The following is a 16,091-nucleotide window of genomic DNA, read 5'->3' as shown; positions in this document are numbered from 1 at the left end:
TATTGCATTGTATGACTTCATGTTTAGTATACAATTACAGGTATGAAGCCCATTGAGACGACTATTGTTGTAATATTGGGCTATATAAATAAAATTGAATTGAATTGAATTTAGCTGAGTTCAACTTAACCAAAAGTCTCTTTCCACATTCCAATTACCCAGATGTAATAGAACACATTGTTTTGTTGCAAAAACAATACAGAAACAGTTATACATTTTGCTTTATTAAACTGGCTTCATAAAACAAAAAGCCATTAATCCTGTCTGCTGCTATAGTTACAGTCAGTGTACACACTGATCTTAAAACTTCACAGCAGTTACACAGAGCAGTTTTAATATTTTTAACCACTGGCAGATATAGCAGGTACCACAGCACATCTCTTTTCATCATTCAACTGGATGTCAAATCTTTGTCCCGCATTTGCACAGATGTCACATTTCCCCATTGCAACGGTTTAAAGGGCCTATTATGCAAAACCAATTTTTTAGGCTTTTACGTTTAATTTTCGTTCCTCACGAAAAGAAACCCCAAAGTGGTATTTTATATTCACGCATTTCTGAGTATTCCTCCAACAACCCGCACTCTGAGCACCAGCTCCTCCCAACTCACGAAAACGAGCGGGTTCTCACGAGCTGATTTTGACAAATGAGAACAGCCCCTTCCAGAAAAGGTCTGTCCTGCTACCCCAGGCTAACACACACACACACACACACACTTTCTCCACGGAGCTAGCTGTGTTTGGCTAAATGCTTGCCTTTTAAATGCAGAAATGCACATTCATCATTGCAAAAGTTTGGATGTTGTTTGTTTTCCTGGGTGAAATGCAGAAATCCACTAGGAGAAAGCCGGAGCCGCAGAGATCGAGCCGTCTGACTTCCGGGTTAAAAAAAAGGCTGAGGAAAACAACTACCGGTAATATTTGATAAAAAATAATAATACATGGATATTGTTTACAATAAAAGGCTTAAGAATAGCATGGTATAGACCCTTTAAAGACCATTCATTCCCCAATACGGCAGCAGCAGGACAGTGGTTCCCACATGAACTAGTTAGGAAAGACTAGTTCCTCCAGCGTTCAGACTAAAATCCGTTACCAACCACTCAGATGTGTTTGAATCATCCCTAATTTTTCCCAATACAAGAACAACTTTCCAACAAAGCATATGGTCAGAGTGTTCTGATTAGTCCATCCGACTGCTGTAGGTAGATGATATGGAATTATCCACTCGTGATTACAAAGTAGACAAAAAAGGCAGAACACAACTTTTCTGCTAAATCTTTGCAGGACTAAACCATTTTAAATGACAACAGATGAAATAATTTTGTGGATTTTAAATGTTTTAAGTCATTGGGATTGTGATCTTTCTTTCATTGTCAAATTACTTTGTTAAAGCCAATTTGAATTCAAATTTCCTAATAAGCTAAAAAAAAAAAAAACCTCTGTCTGTAAAGATTATTAGTACAATGTTGTTGGGATCTGCATCTTCTAAATGTAGTGTTGTCTTCCAAATGAAAGTTCAAGAGTCTTCAACGCTTCAAAACTCTATTTAAAACAAATGATGGACATATTATAAATAGCCTCTCCTTTTTATGCCATAATGTCAAAAATAAAATCAGCCTTTTTCCAAAGGCTGCACCTCGTCATTGTAAGCAATTAAATAGAACTTCAAGCTGGAGTTTTATATGTCAATCATTTCTCCAAAGAGCACAAAACTTCAGAGTCCATGCCAGGTGCATAGAACATAGTGTTGGTAATAATAAATTATATTAATGATAGAATATAACATTATGGCAGGAATAACTTCAAAAACAAAGCCATAGAATTCCATGATAGGAAGTAGTCCGGGTACATGAAGTGGGAATAGAAGAAATATGATAAGCTAATCTAGAACATGAAATTCTGAAGATCCTAACAACTCCTTTGTTAACAGTTACTGAATTTAACTTCTTTTAAATTCCATTTCTGCTTAATTTGTTGTTTAACAAAAGTAACACAGCAACTGTTCAAACTAGATATGTATGTTTTGCTGGGCTGTCACTCAAACAACAATATATATGAAATGAACACTTTAAACATGCAGGTTTAGGACTTTTATGTGGTTTGGTACACAACTTCTAAACATGTCTGCTGAGTGAGAGCTTCATGTAATGATCACGTTTTCGAATCAGAATAGCAAAGTTATAGCTTCTGAAGATTTGACTATTTTTTTGTTGCTAATTTGATTTGTTTGGAAAAAAGATTTTCATGCAGACGGTATGAACCTGCTGCAACTTGGGTGTGGTGTAGCATTATTCACGCAGTTGACCTACTTTGTACCTGTTGTACAAACTTAATTTTTAGAGCATTTTCTAAAATTGCAAAAATGTTTGTTTCTGCCCACTGATATCCGAAAAAAGATTTCTTGTGGAAAGAAATTCTTTTAACATGTTTTTGAAAGTTAAGCATTTCTGCAGACTTGAAAGGACATCTCCAAGTTGCAATTGAAATCAATCTTTGAAGACCCACTCCAATGAAAACCATGTTTTTGGTGTTTTTAACATGTTCTTGTTGCATTTTCTGCAGATGGATGGAAGACATATACAAAGAGTATATCTTCATTTAATGTGAATCAGGAACTAACGAAAAAAAGCAGCTGGAGAGCTTAGATGTGACGTAGAAAGTATGCTGGGGCGGGCCACAAGCTCCCTTCTTTGATCTCTCAGCAATGGGGAGGGGAAGTGGGGTGGGGTTGCTCTGCACCAACAGTCCCGCCCACAACTCAGAGGGGAATTTCTAATGAGCTACTGCCGCTCTGCAGAAACTATGTCCTAGAAAAACAACACAGACAGTTCATCTCACAGAAAATGGCAGAATCATAATGAAAAGAGTCCAACAGATCAAAAGATGATTGGAGTGGGCCTTTAAAACTTCATGCTTCTCAAATTCAAGTTTATAAACAAATTTTGACGTTTGAAGTTGAAGTGGAGGAAAATTTTGGTTAAAAAAGTCAAAAAGAACCATGCAGGCCTGATGTTTCAATGAAAATTTCAGGGTCAAACTTCCACACTGGTGACCAAAATCAGTTCACTTCTTAAAATTTGCTTCAAATGTCATCACAGTCAGCTGTGTAATAAAACAAAGTTGGAATCATTTTGATGCAATTTCTTCTTTCAAAGAAATGAAATTCAAGAAACTGCTGTGGCTTCTTCAGTGCTCCTTCTCATCTTCATTCTTCCTCTTACCGTTCTCGTGAATCAGTGCATTATCAGAGCTTGTCCTCCTAAAACCTCCTGTTTTAAAGTTACTTTGTCAAAAGGAACTTTATAATTAATTAAAAGCTTAAATCACTATTACTATTTAGTAGCACACTTTCTTTCACAGTGGAGTGGCAACTTTTATGAGTTATTACAACCCGAGGTAAACTTTACAGGTTGTAGTACATGAAATATGCTAAAAATGTATTTTCATCATCTTCTCAGCTTTCCACACAGCTGTGTTGCTGAGTTACCACTGCCTATCCTTCAGTGCTTTACAGGGAAAATTGGAAAGTGGAGCTACGCAGCCACGTGGCCAATCAGGTAAATGTTATCATAAAGATGGCCTACAAAGTCCTCTGAGACGTTATGTGCAGCTCTGCGAGTGTTCCTGATGAACTCCCTCTTTGACATCTTGTTCTTCACGTGCGGGCTGGTGAGGTCAATGGACAGTAAGATCAGACTGTAGCACAGCACGTAAACGGCATCTGCGGAGAAAGAAGCAAATCCAGGCTAAACAAAGAGCTCCAGGAGGGGGTACATGTTCTGTTTGATCTAAACTCAAGCATCCGGTCGAGCAAAGATTTTCACTCACATTTTGCTGGGCCAGACTTTCGAATGTCAAACGTTTTGCCAAATAAAACATATTTGTCAGTTTTTGCTATTACCAGTGTGATGACAAAAGTATATGATACTCACAAAAGAAAAAAGTCATTTGTTTGCTTTTGGAACATCAAGTTATGCTGTCAGCAAATCTTTGATTGTGGCCAACAAATAAAAAAAGACTCCAATTGCAATCAAATTTAAATCTAAGGGTGTTTTCAGACTGGAAAAATCTGCTGTTTGGAACCACAGCTTGTCAACAAATTCACATGATTAAAGATCTCTTCTGTCATTGGTCAGGAATAACGAGGGGCGGGGCAAAGCAAATAGGGGTAGAAATTCAAAAGTCCTACGCATTACAGCCATTGTCAGGATAGTTCACTTTTTCAAATGTAATATTTCGCTGAACAGTTTTGAACGCCTGTATCAACGTCAGGTACAACACTTTTTACCTCCAGCTTTGGTACAGCAGAGGCATGCTGTAGGCCGGTTACTGAGGAGACGACGGTTATGAAGCTACGCTCATAAGTGTCTATGACACATAGATGAGAAGCAATGTTTGTCACATTAAAAGTTGTTTTAATGAGCCTCCATTCATCCAAGCACATTTTAATGAGTTGCTGCGTCTCATTATTGTGGTGTTATGGCATTGTTTTGAGAGAATTCTGATAAGGAACTAATAGGTAGCTTTCAGGATGACGTCACAGCAGCGCCAGTTGGGCGCATGCTGCGTAATGAGACACAGAAAAGCGAAGAAGCAGTGTTAAATAAGCGTTCCAACAAGGAGTTGGACCCTTTTTCTCTTTGTGAAATCTACAATCGTTGCTTTACATTTGCCTGTTGCTTCTTTCCAAATATGTTACATAACGTGATGCCCGGCTACGGTGGCCTTTATGGCCTTTTTTTATTTAACCCCTTATTTCCCTTCTTCCCTTTAAATCCATTTGTGTATTCATTTAAATTAATATTGATCAAGTATTAGTTTATCTGCTATACATACAATTTCTTTTAACCCCCCCCTTCTTTCTCTCCCTCTCGGGCTTCCCTAGTGAGATGTTAGTGTAAAGAGGAATGATGGCCTGTCGGATGACCCTCCTCCAACCCCTCTCCAAGCCAGGCGCACCAGATCGAGTGGGCAGCAGCAGGGGCACTATGGAGCTCACCAGACCCCATCTCCAGCCACCCACATCCACATGGTTTGGGAGGAGCCAAGCTAGACACGCACCCCAGGGCGCAGATCCAGGGTCCCCCACCCAGAGCATCCAGGATCCAATGGGAGCCCTGATGTTTTGTGCTAGCCACCTCCCAGCCCAGTACAGGATTGTTCATATTTCATCCGGGCTACTAACAGCACGAACCTTTGTTCTATGGATCCTAAAGAACAGGGCACAAACGTACAAAAGTACTTACCAGGATTAAGGCCAAGGTCACGTACAAGAGCAGGGTTGCAGGTGCAGAACCTGTGACTGAACTTTGTAATCAAGGTCTCTAGATACTCTCCTCGCTCCTCAGGGGCGTGAATGTGTCGGAAGAATTCTCGCAGAGCATTCGGAAGGAACTGGTTACTGAAGTTATGTAGGGTCACCAATTCATCCAAAACATCCCGCCTACGAATGAAAGAATGAAACTGACCAGGCGCTGTCACACAAACTACAGCTTCTTTTTCCTAAAACTTAAAATCAGTTATTATAGGGTGAGATATAAAGTGAGAAAATGACCTCAAGAAACCACTGGATAAGGCAAATAGAAAGAAAATGTAACATCTCAGTTGATGTCTGTTGCAGGCTTGAGGTGAAACCCATCCTTATCAGCAAATCCAGACACTATATACTCTTAGTTTTTCTACATGGAAGTAATCCTTTAACCACAGTGTTATATAAGCATTTTCTGTCACACACTAAAAACATATTTAATGCCATTGCATTAGAGACAACAGAGACCTTGTTTTAATGTTATTGTAGCAAAAGTATGTTTTTTCCTTTAGGTTACGTTTGTGTTTAAATCACACTATGTTTTACTATTTAGGTTGTTAAGGCATCATGATCGCTGTAAGGGATGCATTAACAATACCAACGGGAGTTCGTTCAGTGCTATGCAGCGGTTGGGAGATATGATGTTCTCTATGAAGGACACATTTGCATTGCTGGTAGTCAGGAGGTTAAGAGAAATTTAAACACATTCTATAGATCTGCAAGGAAGTCACAAATGCATTTATTTATTTTCGTTAAACTCAATAGATAAACAACACTCATAGCTCACGTACAAAAATAAAGGAACCGATAAATAAACAAAAATGGGATTCCTTTTTTCAGGTAAGAAAGGAATATGTCTGAGTTTGTGTGTTTGTGCATATGCATGCGTGCATGCGTGTGTGTTTTAGCTGACCTCTCATCCAGATAAATCCTCAGCATCTTCCAGTTGAGACGCCGGGTGTAAAAAATGAACTTTGCCAGCTCTTTTGGATGATCCACTAGAATACCTTTAGACATGAAATAACTGATACCCTACACACAACCACACACACACAAGAAAAGGGAGTAGATGACATTAGAGTCCAGAAATGAAAGTAGACAGTTACACTTTGATGTTGGTAAACTGCAGAAAAAAGTTGTGTGTGCACGCTCCATGTGGGGAGGACACTTGAGAACTTCTAAGAGAATCTGAAGGTTCCTTGAGATGACAACACTGGTAAGTTTGAGCTCGTCTTACCTCTTGTGGGTTTGCGTTGAATGTCAGGCTGCCTTCATCTAGTTGCAGGTAGAGTCTGCGATAAGAAAAACCTGCACGCAGTCTTTTGTTGTAGATAGAGCAGTGTCCCCATGTGGACTTGCAGAGCCTGGTGGGTTGGTCACAAAATTGTAAATAGTTAGCAATAATTAGCACAATTAGCAGAGGAATGATCCACAAAAGCAGAATGTAGACTTAAAAATCTTAGCTTGACCTAGTCTGATGATCATTTTTTAGATACACGTTTGCCACATCAACCAAGTAGATCAGAAGATAAATAGTTGAAATAAGTGGATTTGAAAGATGTAAAACTGTAAAGACAGGAAACATAGAAGACTACTGAAGACCGACTCCAATGAAAATCACGTTTTGTGTTTTTAACATGTTCTTGTGGCCTTTTTTGATGAAGGATATTTATAAAGTAGGGTTGTAACAATTCATTTAACACTGATTCAATTCATATCATAATTTGTGGTTAACAATAATATTCATAGTTGATATTGGTCCTTTTTTGAATGATCTGATTTGATCCAATTCACTGTCCTAAAATGGATCCAGAACATCTTTATCCAAAACTTCAACCAGTGTGACTCAGAGAGAAATACCTGGAACTGAACAACAGGTGAAGTTTTCCAGATTCCGTCAATTTCTTGCAGTATAATCAAGTGTAAATTAGATGTATACAAACAAACAAGTAAACAAGAATTAATGGTAAATCCTTGTTCTATAAAGTTCAGCCCACTGTTGTTTTTCCACATCAAAATAATTCAAACAGAACATCATTAGAACATTCACAATGTAAGGTCGCATGACTTCAAAATTCAAAGTATTTCCACACATTGGACTGGAATGATGGACTCATCATTTCTTGCTGCCATCATGTGTGAGTTTTCCGCTGTGATGCACTTGGTTGTTTTTACATTATAGGTAAATAAACCTACCGTCCTAAATCCAAATTGTATTTTCCAATATTAATTAAAGTCGATTTATTTCGTTATGGTATAGGTCAATTTGATTTGATTAACAACTTACCTCAGACGGATCGATCTGGTTTATTGATTAATTGTTTTACTCCTTATATAAAGACAGTTAATCTCAAAACTCTATCTCTGAGTATATCTTTATCCAAATTTGAAAAAGCTTGTAGTTGTGAAGTGAAAAATATACTACAAGCTCCCTCCTCCGCTCCATTCGGATCCAAACGCTAACAGACAAACAGATCCGTGTACGTCTTCGTTTTCCTCGTCTGAGCTGGGTCTGGATCAAAACTGTACGGCTGCTTAGCTCAGATATTGCTCGCCTTTTTTGTTGCACCGGTAATGTTAGGTGGAGGATGTGAGGATTGTAAACTAGAGGGAGAGAGTGTAAGAACAGATGGATGACAGGAATTTAGAGAGGGCTTACTCCGCGTCAATGGCCCCACCCCCAACTCAGAGGCAAATTTCAGATGAGCTACTGCTGCTCTGCAGAAACTATGTCCTTGGAGACAACACAGGCTTTTTGATTTCTGCTACAAACGACATAAATCACAATTAAAAGACCACGGGGAACGTTTTGACAAAAGATGATCGGAGTGGCCTTTTTATCTTTTTTCAATGTCTTTCTGTCATTTTTGGGTGTTGTTGAATGTTACTTAAAGCCTGACAATCATTTCAGTTGCTATGGTAGTGTCAGTTATGGAGGCTGTGAAGCTCATCTGTCTGAGTTTTTAAATCCAAACATTGGCTTTTTTGATTAAATAAAAATGTCTTGTTAATGTGGGAGGGGATGATAAAATGTTGTTTGCAAAATGAGAAAAAGTCTGCAGACAATATTTATACTATGATAATTGAGGGATGATTGCCTTCTTCAAGTTAACTTAATTTATTCAGCTTTTGTGCAACTACATCTGGCCTAAACTAGTTTTAAATCGCATCATGGGATCAAAAGGTTATAATCCTGGGCCTAAATAAAATACTTTTGTGCAACAAACTCATAGATATTTGGAAAATCACAGCTAAATTGCTTGTATGGAATTTCATGTAATGAGGAACAGTGAATGGAGGGGGTAAAGGGAACTCGGTACGCACCCCTGCCACAGATACTCGTCGTTCCCCAGGTCCTGCCAGACACAGCCAGCCAGACACAGATCAGTAGCATTCAGGTAGGAGAGAATGGTGATGCCAAGCTCAGGTGGAAGCATCTCCAGGTCTATAAAACCAGACTGCTCTTTACCTACAAACACCAGCAAGAGAAAATAAATAAATAAAGCAGAACATAAGTCTTTATTTTGATCTGAACTCAGTCATGCCCACTGAATATTTCAGAATTTTACCTTTCAATACAAAGTTTCTATTTTTATAATTCGTCTTCTTAGCTCTAACCTCAGCATCCATTCTCGAAACATGTCCAAACCTTCTCAATCTGCTTCCCACGTTTATCTACAAAACATGATCTCCATCTAGGATCTAAGAGAATTTAACTGGGAAGTTGTGCCTCTTAGTATACAAGACCAGCAAGAGAAGGGAAAGTATATTTTAAACTGATCTTTCATCATTTGCCTCCAAACAGATGGTGGTCATGCGAGGTGCATTCCTCAACAAAATGCTTGATGAGATGAAATAGCTGTGAACTGATCTTCTTCATTTTCATTGGTATTTTTTCTTTTAATTATGTGGTTCTGCTAGATCAGGGGGGGCAAACTTTTCGACTCGTGGGCCCCAAAGGGTTCTCAAACGCTTTCATTTTAATTGAAAATGACTATCTATATTTTAAAACAGAACATTTTTGAGTTTTTGTTTCAAAATTGTGGCTTTTGTTTTCATTTGAGAGCCATTTGCACCATTTGATGTACCTCATGTAAAACACAAACTTAGAGAAATGCTGCATCCATGTGGTGTTTGAATGAACGGAAGAATGAAAAACAACAAATCTTACATCACGATCCAACACCACATGGATGCTCAAGATCTTTTTGTACCTAAAGGTCAATTCATATGTAGTGCACCACCTATGGGGAGACTTCAGAATTACAGGGAAAATAAAACATTGAAAAGGATTATCAATACAATTTATTCCAGTTTGGCGGATCAGATTGAGTAGTTTAACATAGAACCATTTTAGCATATGGACCCTGGTCGTAGTTTGCCCACCGCTGCTTTAGAGCACGGGGCCCAAAACTTTTTCTTGTGAGGGCCAAATTACCTTTTTCTTCTCTGATATGTCTTATCTTAAACTTCTTTTGTCTTTCTTTTATTGTGAGGCCCTTTGGTACCCTGAAGGAGTTGTACAGTGCTACATGAATAAAGTTTCATTCATTTATAATCCTTTTAATAAAATAAACAACATTATTTATGAAATAAAAAATAACCAAATAACTCTGTGATTTTCAAAGAAAAAACTCAGAAAAAACCCCCACAAATGGGCAATATTTCAAAATGAAACCAAAAACTAGTCTGTCTTCTTCCGTCAAGTCCCTTTGAGAATTTGGAGAGCTGCAGCTCCTCACACAGTTTGTGCTAAACTTCACGAATAAATCTGAGCAGCTGCTCTGTGTCCTGCACGTCTGTAAAGTCAGATTTTTTTTGTCTTCTGCTGCAGCTGGGTACATTTATGCATTATTTCATCAGTACAGTGTTCTCTAGTTTTTTGCCAGAGTTATGTTCTAAAAACAACCCATAAAGATGAAATCTTTCCTCTCTTGTTGAAACTCTCAAAGGCCAAACCTTCATGGAAAAATAATCCAGGGTCTTAGAAAGAAAACAAAGATCTGATCGCGACTAGAGCTGTATGCATCTGTACAGGAGACATGGCACAGAGGAGATTGATTGACAAGGTCTCCAGCCAATCACAGAACAGGATGCAAAAAAAAGAAAAGCAGCAGCATAATCGCACTAAAGGAATCAGTGAGACCGCTAAGGTTAACTGCGACACAGAAAGGGAAAACTGTCTTCTGTTCTATTTGACAAGGATTGTTAAAGAGTTTCAGATCGGGGCACAGACTGTAGAAGGGTGGATTCAAATGTCACGGTCTACGCGGGTCTCAATCACGTGGCCAGAATGAAAGAAGAAAAAAAAATCATGCGTCTCTGATATGGTTTAGCGGGCTACATCCAAAATTCCACATCTCCATGCTGTGCACTCTGCTGTGTGGCTGTTTGGTCAGTGGTTCATCCTGCAGCAACAGAATGACACTTTAAATCCAAGTTATGGCAAAACTATGACAGCAGGGAGAAAAACCATGACAGGAATTTTTAAGACAAGGAGTGGTCGACACACTCACTGGAATTACTTCTAAAGCTGGGATAAAATTGGAGGAAAAATAATGAGAAAGGGATTTAAAAGTCTATGGGGAAAAATTAGGAAATGCTTTTTGAAGATTCATTCATCTTCTTAACCGCTTTTTCCCTTTTGGGGTCACAGGGCTGCTGGAGCCTATCCCTGCCACTCGTGGGCGAAGGCAGGGGACACCCTGGACAAGTCGACAGTCTGCAACACTCGCATTCACACCTAGGTACAATTTAAAGTAACCAATTAACCTATGAAGCATTTTTATGGACGGTGGGAGGAAGCCGGAGACCCCGGAGAAAACCCTAACATGCATGGGGAAGAACATGCTAACTTCACACAGAAAGGTCCCCCATTGATGTTCTGCTTCAGGTCCCCCAGCCGGGGCTTGAACTAGGGGCATTCTTGCTGTGAGCGCCAACCACTGCACCACTGTACAGCCCTCTTTTGAAGGCTAGTTTTTTATTTTATTTTGTTTTACAATCATCTTAAAGCCTTAGTCACATGTACAGGGGGCTGAAGGTTTTTGGGCTGTCCATATGTTATTATGCAAAAGCTTTGTGCTTTTATGGGCTAAACTTTAAAATATATTGTCGTTTCTGAATCAAATCTTTTATTTCTATAAGTGGATGTCACATTTGACCAGTAACGCATGGATTCAATGTAAAGAACATGGCAAAAAGGAAAGAACAGTAAGTCAGTGAAGTACAGATAGTGTGTTGTTTCTACCTCCTCTCCGAGTTCTTAGCAGATGGTAAATATCGGGGCTGTAGCAGTGCTGGGCAGTTCTTCTTTGTGCACCTCCATCCCTGCCTGGAAAACAACAAGACTTGCTCAATGCTTCTTGTTATCAATAAGAGTAAAAGGGAATCTCTGATCCTACAGACGAACTGAGGATTATTACATTTCTGTATCATGAAATTCAAAGTGTTTCCACACACTGTAGTGTAATAATGCATTGGTCATTTTTATGTTATAGTAGAAAAAACCTAGCATGTCTCAATCCATATGGCATTTTCCAATTTTGATTCGATTATCAATTTATCTCATTTTGAAACATTTTTATCATGGTATTGGTCAATTTGATTTGATTATGCCTCAGACAGATCCTTCTGGTTCAATCCTGGAATTACAAATCGATTCATCGAAAAATCGATTAATTCTTTCACCTCTAGATTTTCCATTTTCAACCTACATTAAAACATGTTTTCGTCCAGATTCCATGTCATTTCTCACTCTTATGAAAACATGCCGCACATCTGGTCCCGGTCTGGCCCTTCTGTCAATATTTAAAATCCTTTGTGGCCCCAAAAGTAAAAAAACTTTGATTTAGACCCTGATTTAGAACATATTTTTTTGAAGGCCACAAGCTCACATTTAACAACACAATCAAGTTTAAAACATTTTCTTTCTCTAAAGTTTGCAGATACCATGCTCTTGTTTTCCACCTCCTCTTTCAGCAAGTTGGTCGGCCAGCTCTTCCTGAAGCTGCTGCTGTTGTCTGGGAGAAAGCCTCCAAAGTGCCTGACCCATCTGTGGGAGGAAATCACAAGATCGCATCCCGACTCCATAAAAACAACACATAGGAAGCAGTAGAGATGCCACAATTCTTGCTCCAAACTGAACCATATGTTTGTTACATTGTGGGGAAAGTGGATGGTTGCATCCCTTCTACACACTGGTGTGTTCACATTGAAAGTGTAAAACACGTGTTGTGCTAAATTTAGAATGATTTATTATTTATTGTTTTATTAAACCATGCAAGGCTTAGTATAAACTAACTGAAATGTTTTTCCTCATTTTTACTTGCTTATCAGCAATTTTAAAAATAATTTTTCTGAAATTTGTTGTTGTTGTTTTGTAAAAAACATATTGACCCGGAACAAAACCGTGACCCCAAAATAAAGGCTTCAACCGAATCGTGAAAAAGGGAATTGTTGCACTCTTAGTGATGAGAGTACAATTCATTTTTCCATATTCATTCCTAGTATTCAAAACCATCCTTTATAGTCTATACTGGCAAGATGGTGTGTGTTTGTTGGGTTTTTTTGCTGCTGGGAATTGAACGCTTTATCATATTCCTACAAAACTTTTGTAAATTCGTAAAAGCACATGACTAAAACAATAAATTAAGCTTGACCTGAGAGAAATGAACTAAATTAGTTAATACTTTGGCCCAATTTAGTATTACTTGCTTTATTTGACATAAACTGAGATTATTACAGTAATAAACACAAACAGGCAGATACCTCTAAAGGCAAAACAAATCAGTGTTGCAAAGACTAAAACATGCAACATAATTTTTAAAAAAACAATACGATAAGATTGGTTAAAAGATTTAAATTATTTGTCACTTCTAAGATTATATAAGGTTTTCCTGAAAAACAAAAAAAAAAGAAATTTGAAAAAAGCTTTTGATCAGAAGACGAGAAAAAATAAGCAAGATTACTAAAATGATTTTTGGGGAAAAACATAAAAATTACACAAACATTAGTAAAAGAAAACATAACAATAAAAATAAGAAATTTTATTGCATACTAACTTAGTTTGATAGAAGTCCCTTGTTTTTGTAAATCCCCCCCCCATTAAAACTGATAGGTGGGGTAGGGGTTTACAAGAAGATCATTGTAAGACCATTAGACATATTTGCCAATATTCAAATGCGTGTTTTTTAAGTAATTTTCGCAGTTGGAAATTTTTTTTTAAACTGTAATCTCAAATTATCCTATTTGCTGAAGACAAATAGGTGGACTGAGAAATTTCACATCCTGAGGGCAATTTTGATCATTTTACAAACTGGTGATAATTTTCTGCAATTTATTTATTCAGGGGTTCTGGGGATATATATATATATATATATATATATTTTTGCATCTTATTATTGCTACATTATATCGACTCTGTTTTCTGTATTTAGACAGATTCGGCTTGTCAATTTCATTATATAATCACATTATACAGTCCAGAAAAACGAGAATTACAGTTTCTGCTCGTCATTTTTCTTTTCTGTCCGTCGTTCTTCCAGATTACCCCATCAGCTGTGCTGCGTAAACAAATCCACGACACTGCTGTAAACAATACGGTGGAACTTTCACAAAGCAAGCTAGGTTGGCCTGCTTGCCCCGCCTTTTCTTTAATCCTATTGGTTAAAAATCCCATGGGAGCTCCTAAACTATATTTGATTGGTTTACGTGGCTGTCATTCTTCACCATTTACAAATCACCAAGTTAGCTTACCTAGCTAGTTCAAATTAGAGCAAAAAGAGAGCAAAACTATTCGATTCTATAGTTCAGACGCATTTTTTAAATTCCCCTATGTCCGTTTAAATGTTTATAAAATATTGGAAAAAAATTAAACAGGTTCACAGTGGAGTTCTCTACCTGATTTAACGAAATCCTCTGACAGTCTGTTGTGCACCGAGGCAGCCGAAAATATAGAACTCTACCATGGAGAAAATGAATCTGAGGCCATGTCCTACCCAGGTCCTACACAGACAGAAGTTCTGGCTGAATCACTGGAATCCTTCCGCAATGTTGTCTGCTCTGACACAACTGTCATCCGCTCACAGCCACGGCTTTCACCTCCTTCTCTTCCTCCTCCTCCTCCTGTCACCTATGCTCCTCCCCCTCCGTTCCCGTCGCTTCCTAACAAACTGGGATTGGGGGTGGGGGGTGAGGTGGAACATGTTTAAGAATAACCTGAGTTTCAATCATCCATTCATTCTTATTTACTGTACCACAATGACATGTCATCAAACTAAATATCGTTGTTTCTAAAAAAATAAAATAAAAAATCAAACAAACAAGAAAGCAAACAAACACCTCCAGACCTTTACTAACTGCCCCCTGTTCAAAGAGAACACCAATTGATCTGGGATCAATCATTACCTCAAGTACTTAAAGAATTGCCTATTATTTAAAAAATCAGAAAACTCAGTTTCCACCTTATTTATTTATCCTTACCTCACTTAAATTCAGGAAAAATAAAAATGCAAGGATACTTCCCACCTTTGTTGTTGACAGTAAGTTATCAGAGCCCTCAGTGATATCAATGCATTATCTTTATTTTGCAACTTTTACAGCTAACTAATTTGAGCATTTGCAACACAGAGTTAAAGAAAAATTATAAAGATGAACCAATCCCCCATCTACTGCTAGCTGTGGCTGTTTAGCCTTCTTACCTTGCGCCCCTTCCCAACAGGTGAAACATTGTTTTCTGTCATCAGACACATTATTCCAATGGTAAAATTTGAAGAACTTGTTTATGAAGTTTTCTTTAAAGTTTCCTTTTCTGTTTTCAAATGCTAAAGTTGAGTTAAGACAAGGTGTAACTGCGTAGCAAACGTTTTCTTTTGCAGTTAAACATTCCAATTCCATTCTTTTCCCTTCAGCAAGATTTTGCAATCCCTTCTTAAGTTAATTTCATTAAGAATACTTGAGTGTAAATATAGCAAGTATACTGTCAACCATGTACATAGTGTAGGAAGTACACTAACTGAATATTTCTTCAGATTAAATTGAAACATTTTACGTTTACAATACATAGATAGTATATAGAAAGCAAACTTAGTTTCTACTTTTAGCATAAACTAAGTATTTTTGTCCCACACTTTAACAGACTACCTTTTGCTAAGGGTTGTGATACTTAAAGAAAAAAATATTTAAATTGAATGCTCTGTCACAATAAAAACAGTGATGAGAAAAAATAAACTTGTTTTTAAAGTCTAACATTGCAAGTGCTCATGGGGCAGAACTGTAAGATCTTGTGCTGGCAGACCTGTGACACAATCATGTTCTCACACTCAAAACAATTGTGTGTAGTAATTTAAGCCTTCAAGTTGTTGTAACTACAGATTAAAGTGCACATTTTAGGGACAAATTCTATTTAAATCACAGAGCACTTCAGTACTAAATGTTTAAACATGTACACTAAAGTCTGTGCTGGACCTTTCTAAATCTACCCAACCCTAAAATGCTCAAACGGCACAGCCAGAGCTAGGACTAAGTCACAAGTTGTTGTTGACAACCACTGGCTGTTGCAGTGTTAACATCCTAATTCTCAAAGGGAAATAGAACAACGTCTTGAAAAAAGTTAACGATCTGATCACAGTAAACTTCCAAAACATACAATACCCTAAGCTACAAACAAGCAGCAAATGGCCCCCCTTCGGTCACAGGTATAGACCGTACAGTAAGTCAATGGTCACAGTCAGCACCGGGGTGTTTGGGGTTTGTTCTTTCAAATAAAGTTTTTTTAAAAC

At 37.9% G+C, this 16,091-nt stretch overlaps 1 protein-coding gene across 3 annotated transcripts; it reads right to left on the bottom strand.

Annotated features, from left to right (window-relative positions):
• Positions 1-203: 203 nt before the first annotated feature.
• On the bottom strand, positions 204-14,463 carry fbxo8 (F-box protein 8). Of its 3 annotated transcripts, none has more exons than XM_004066126.4 (8): positions 14,212-14,463; positions 12,262-12,364; positions 11,561-11,644; positions 8,635-8,779; positions 6,548-6,674; positions 6,224-6,342; positions 5,249-5,445; positions 204-3,723 (listed from the first exon to the last, which is right to left on the bottom strand). In XM_004066126.4, exons 2-8 carry the CDS (start codon positions 12,362-12,364, stop codon positions 3,536-3,538), a joined length of 963 nt encoding a protein of 320 aa, XP_004066174.1. In that variant the 5' UTR covers positions 14,212-14,463; the 3' UTR covers positions 204-3,535. The 3 variants fall into 3 exon arrangements, with proteins under 3 accessions (XP_004066174.1, XP_011476954.1, XP_020560655.1); XM_011478652.3 differs by having other exon boundaries at positions 14,310-14,463; XM_020704996.2 differs by lacking the exon at positions 14,212-14,463 and adding an exon at positions 13,813-14,130.
• Positions 14,464-16,091: the final 1,628 nt, after the last annotated feature.

This window comes from Oryzias latipes, chromosome 1, assembly GCF_002234675.1.
Source record: "Oryzias latipes chromosome 1, ASM223467v1".
Classification (NCBI taxonomy): Eukaryota; Metazoa; Chordata; class Actinopteri; order Beloniformes; family Adrianichthyidae; genus Oryzias; species Oryzias latipes.
Note: the sequence above shows the minus strand (reverse complement) of the source record. Positions and strands in the feature narration are given on the sequence as shown.

Excerpts from the sequence above, each read along its gene's own strand:
- fbxo8 (XM_004066126.4), bottom strand. The coding sequence starts at position 12,364 with ATGGGTCAGGCACTTTGGAGGCTTTCTCCCAGACAACAGCAGCAGCTT. Across the intron at positions 6,675-8,634 it reads GACGAGTATCTGTGGCAGGG|GCTCTGCAAGTCCACATGGG; the intron begins GTGCGTACCGAG and ends CCAACCCACCAG. Across the intron at positions 5,446-6,223 it reads AGGATTTATCTGGATGAGAG|GCGGGATGTTTTGGATGAAT; the intron begins GTCAGCTAAAAC and ends TTTCATTCGTAG.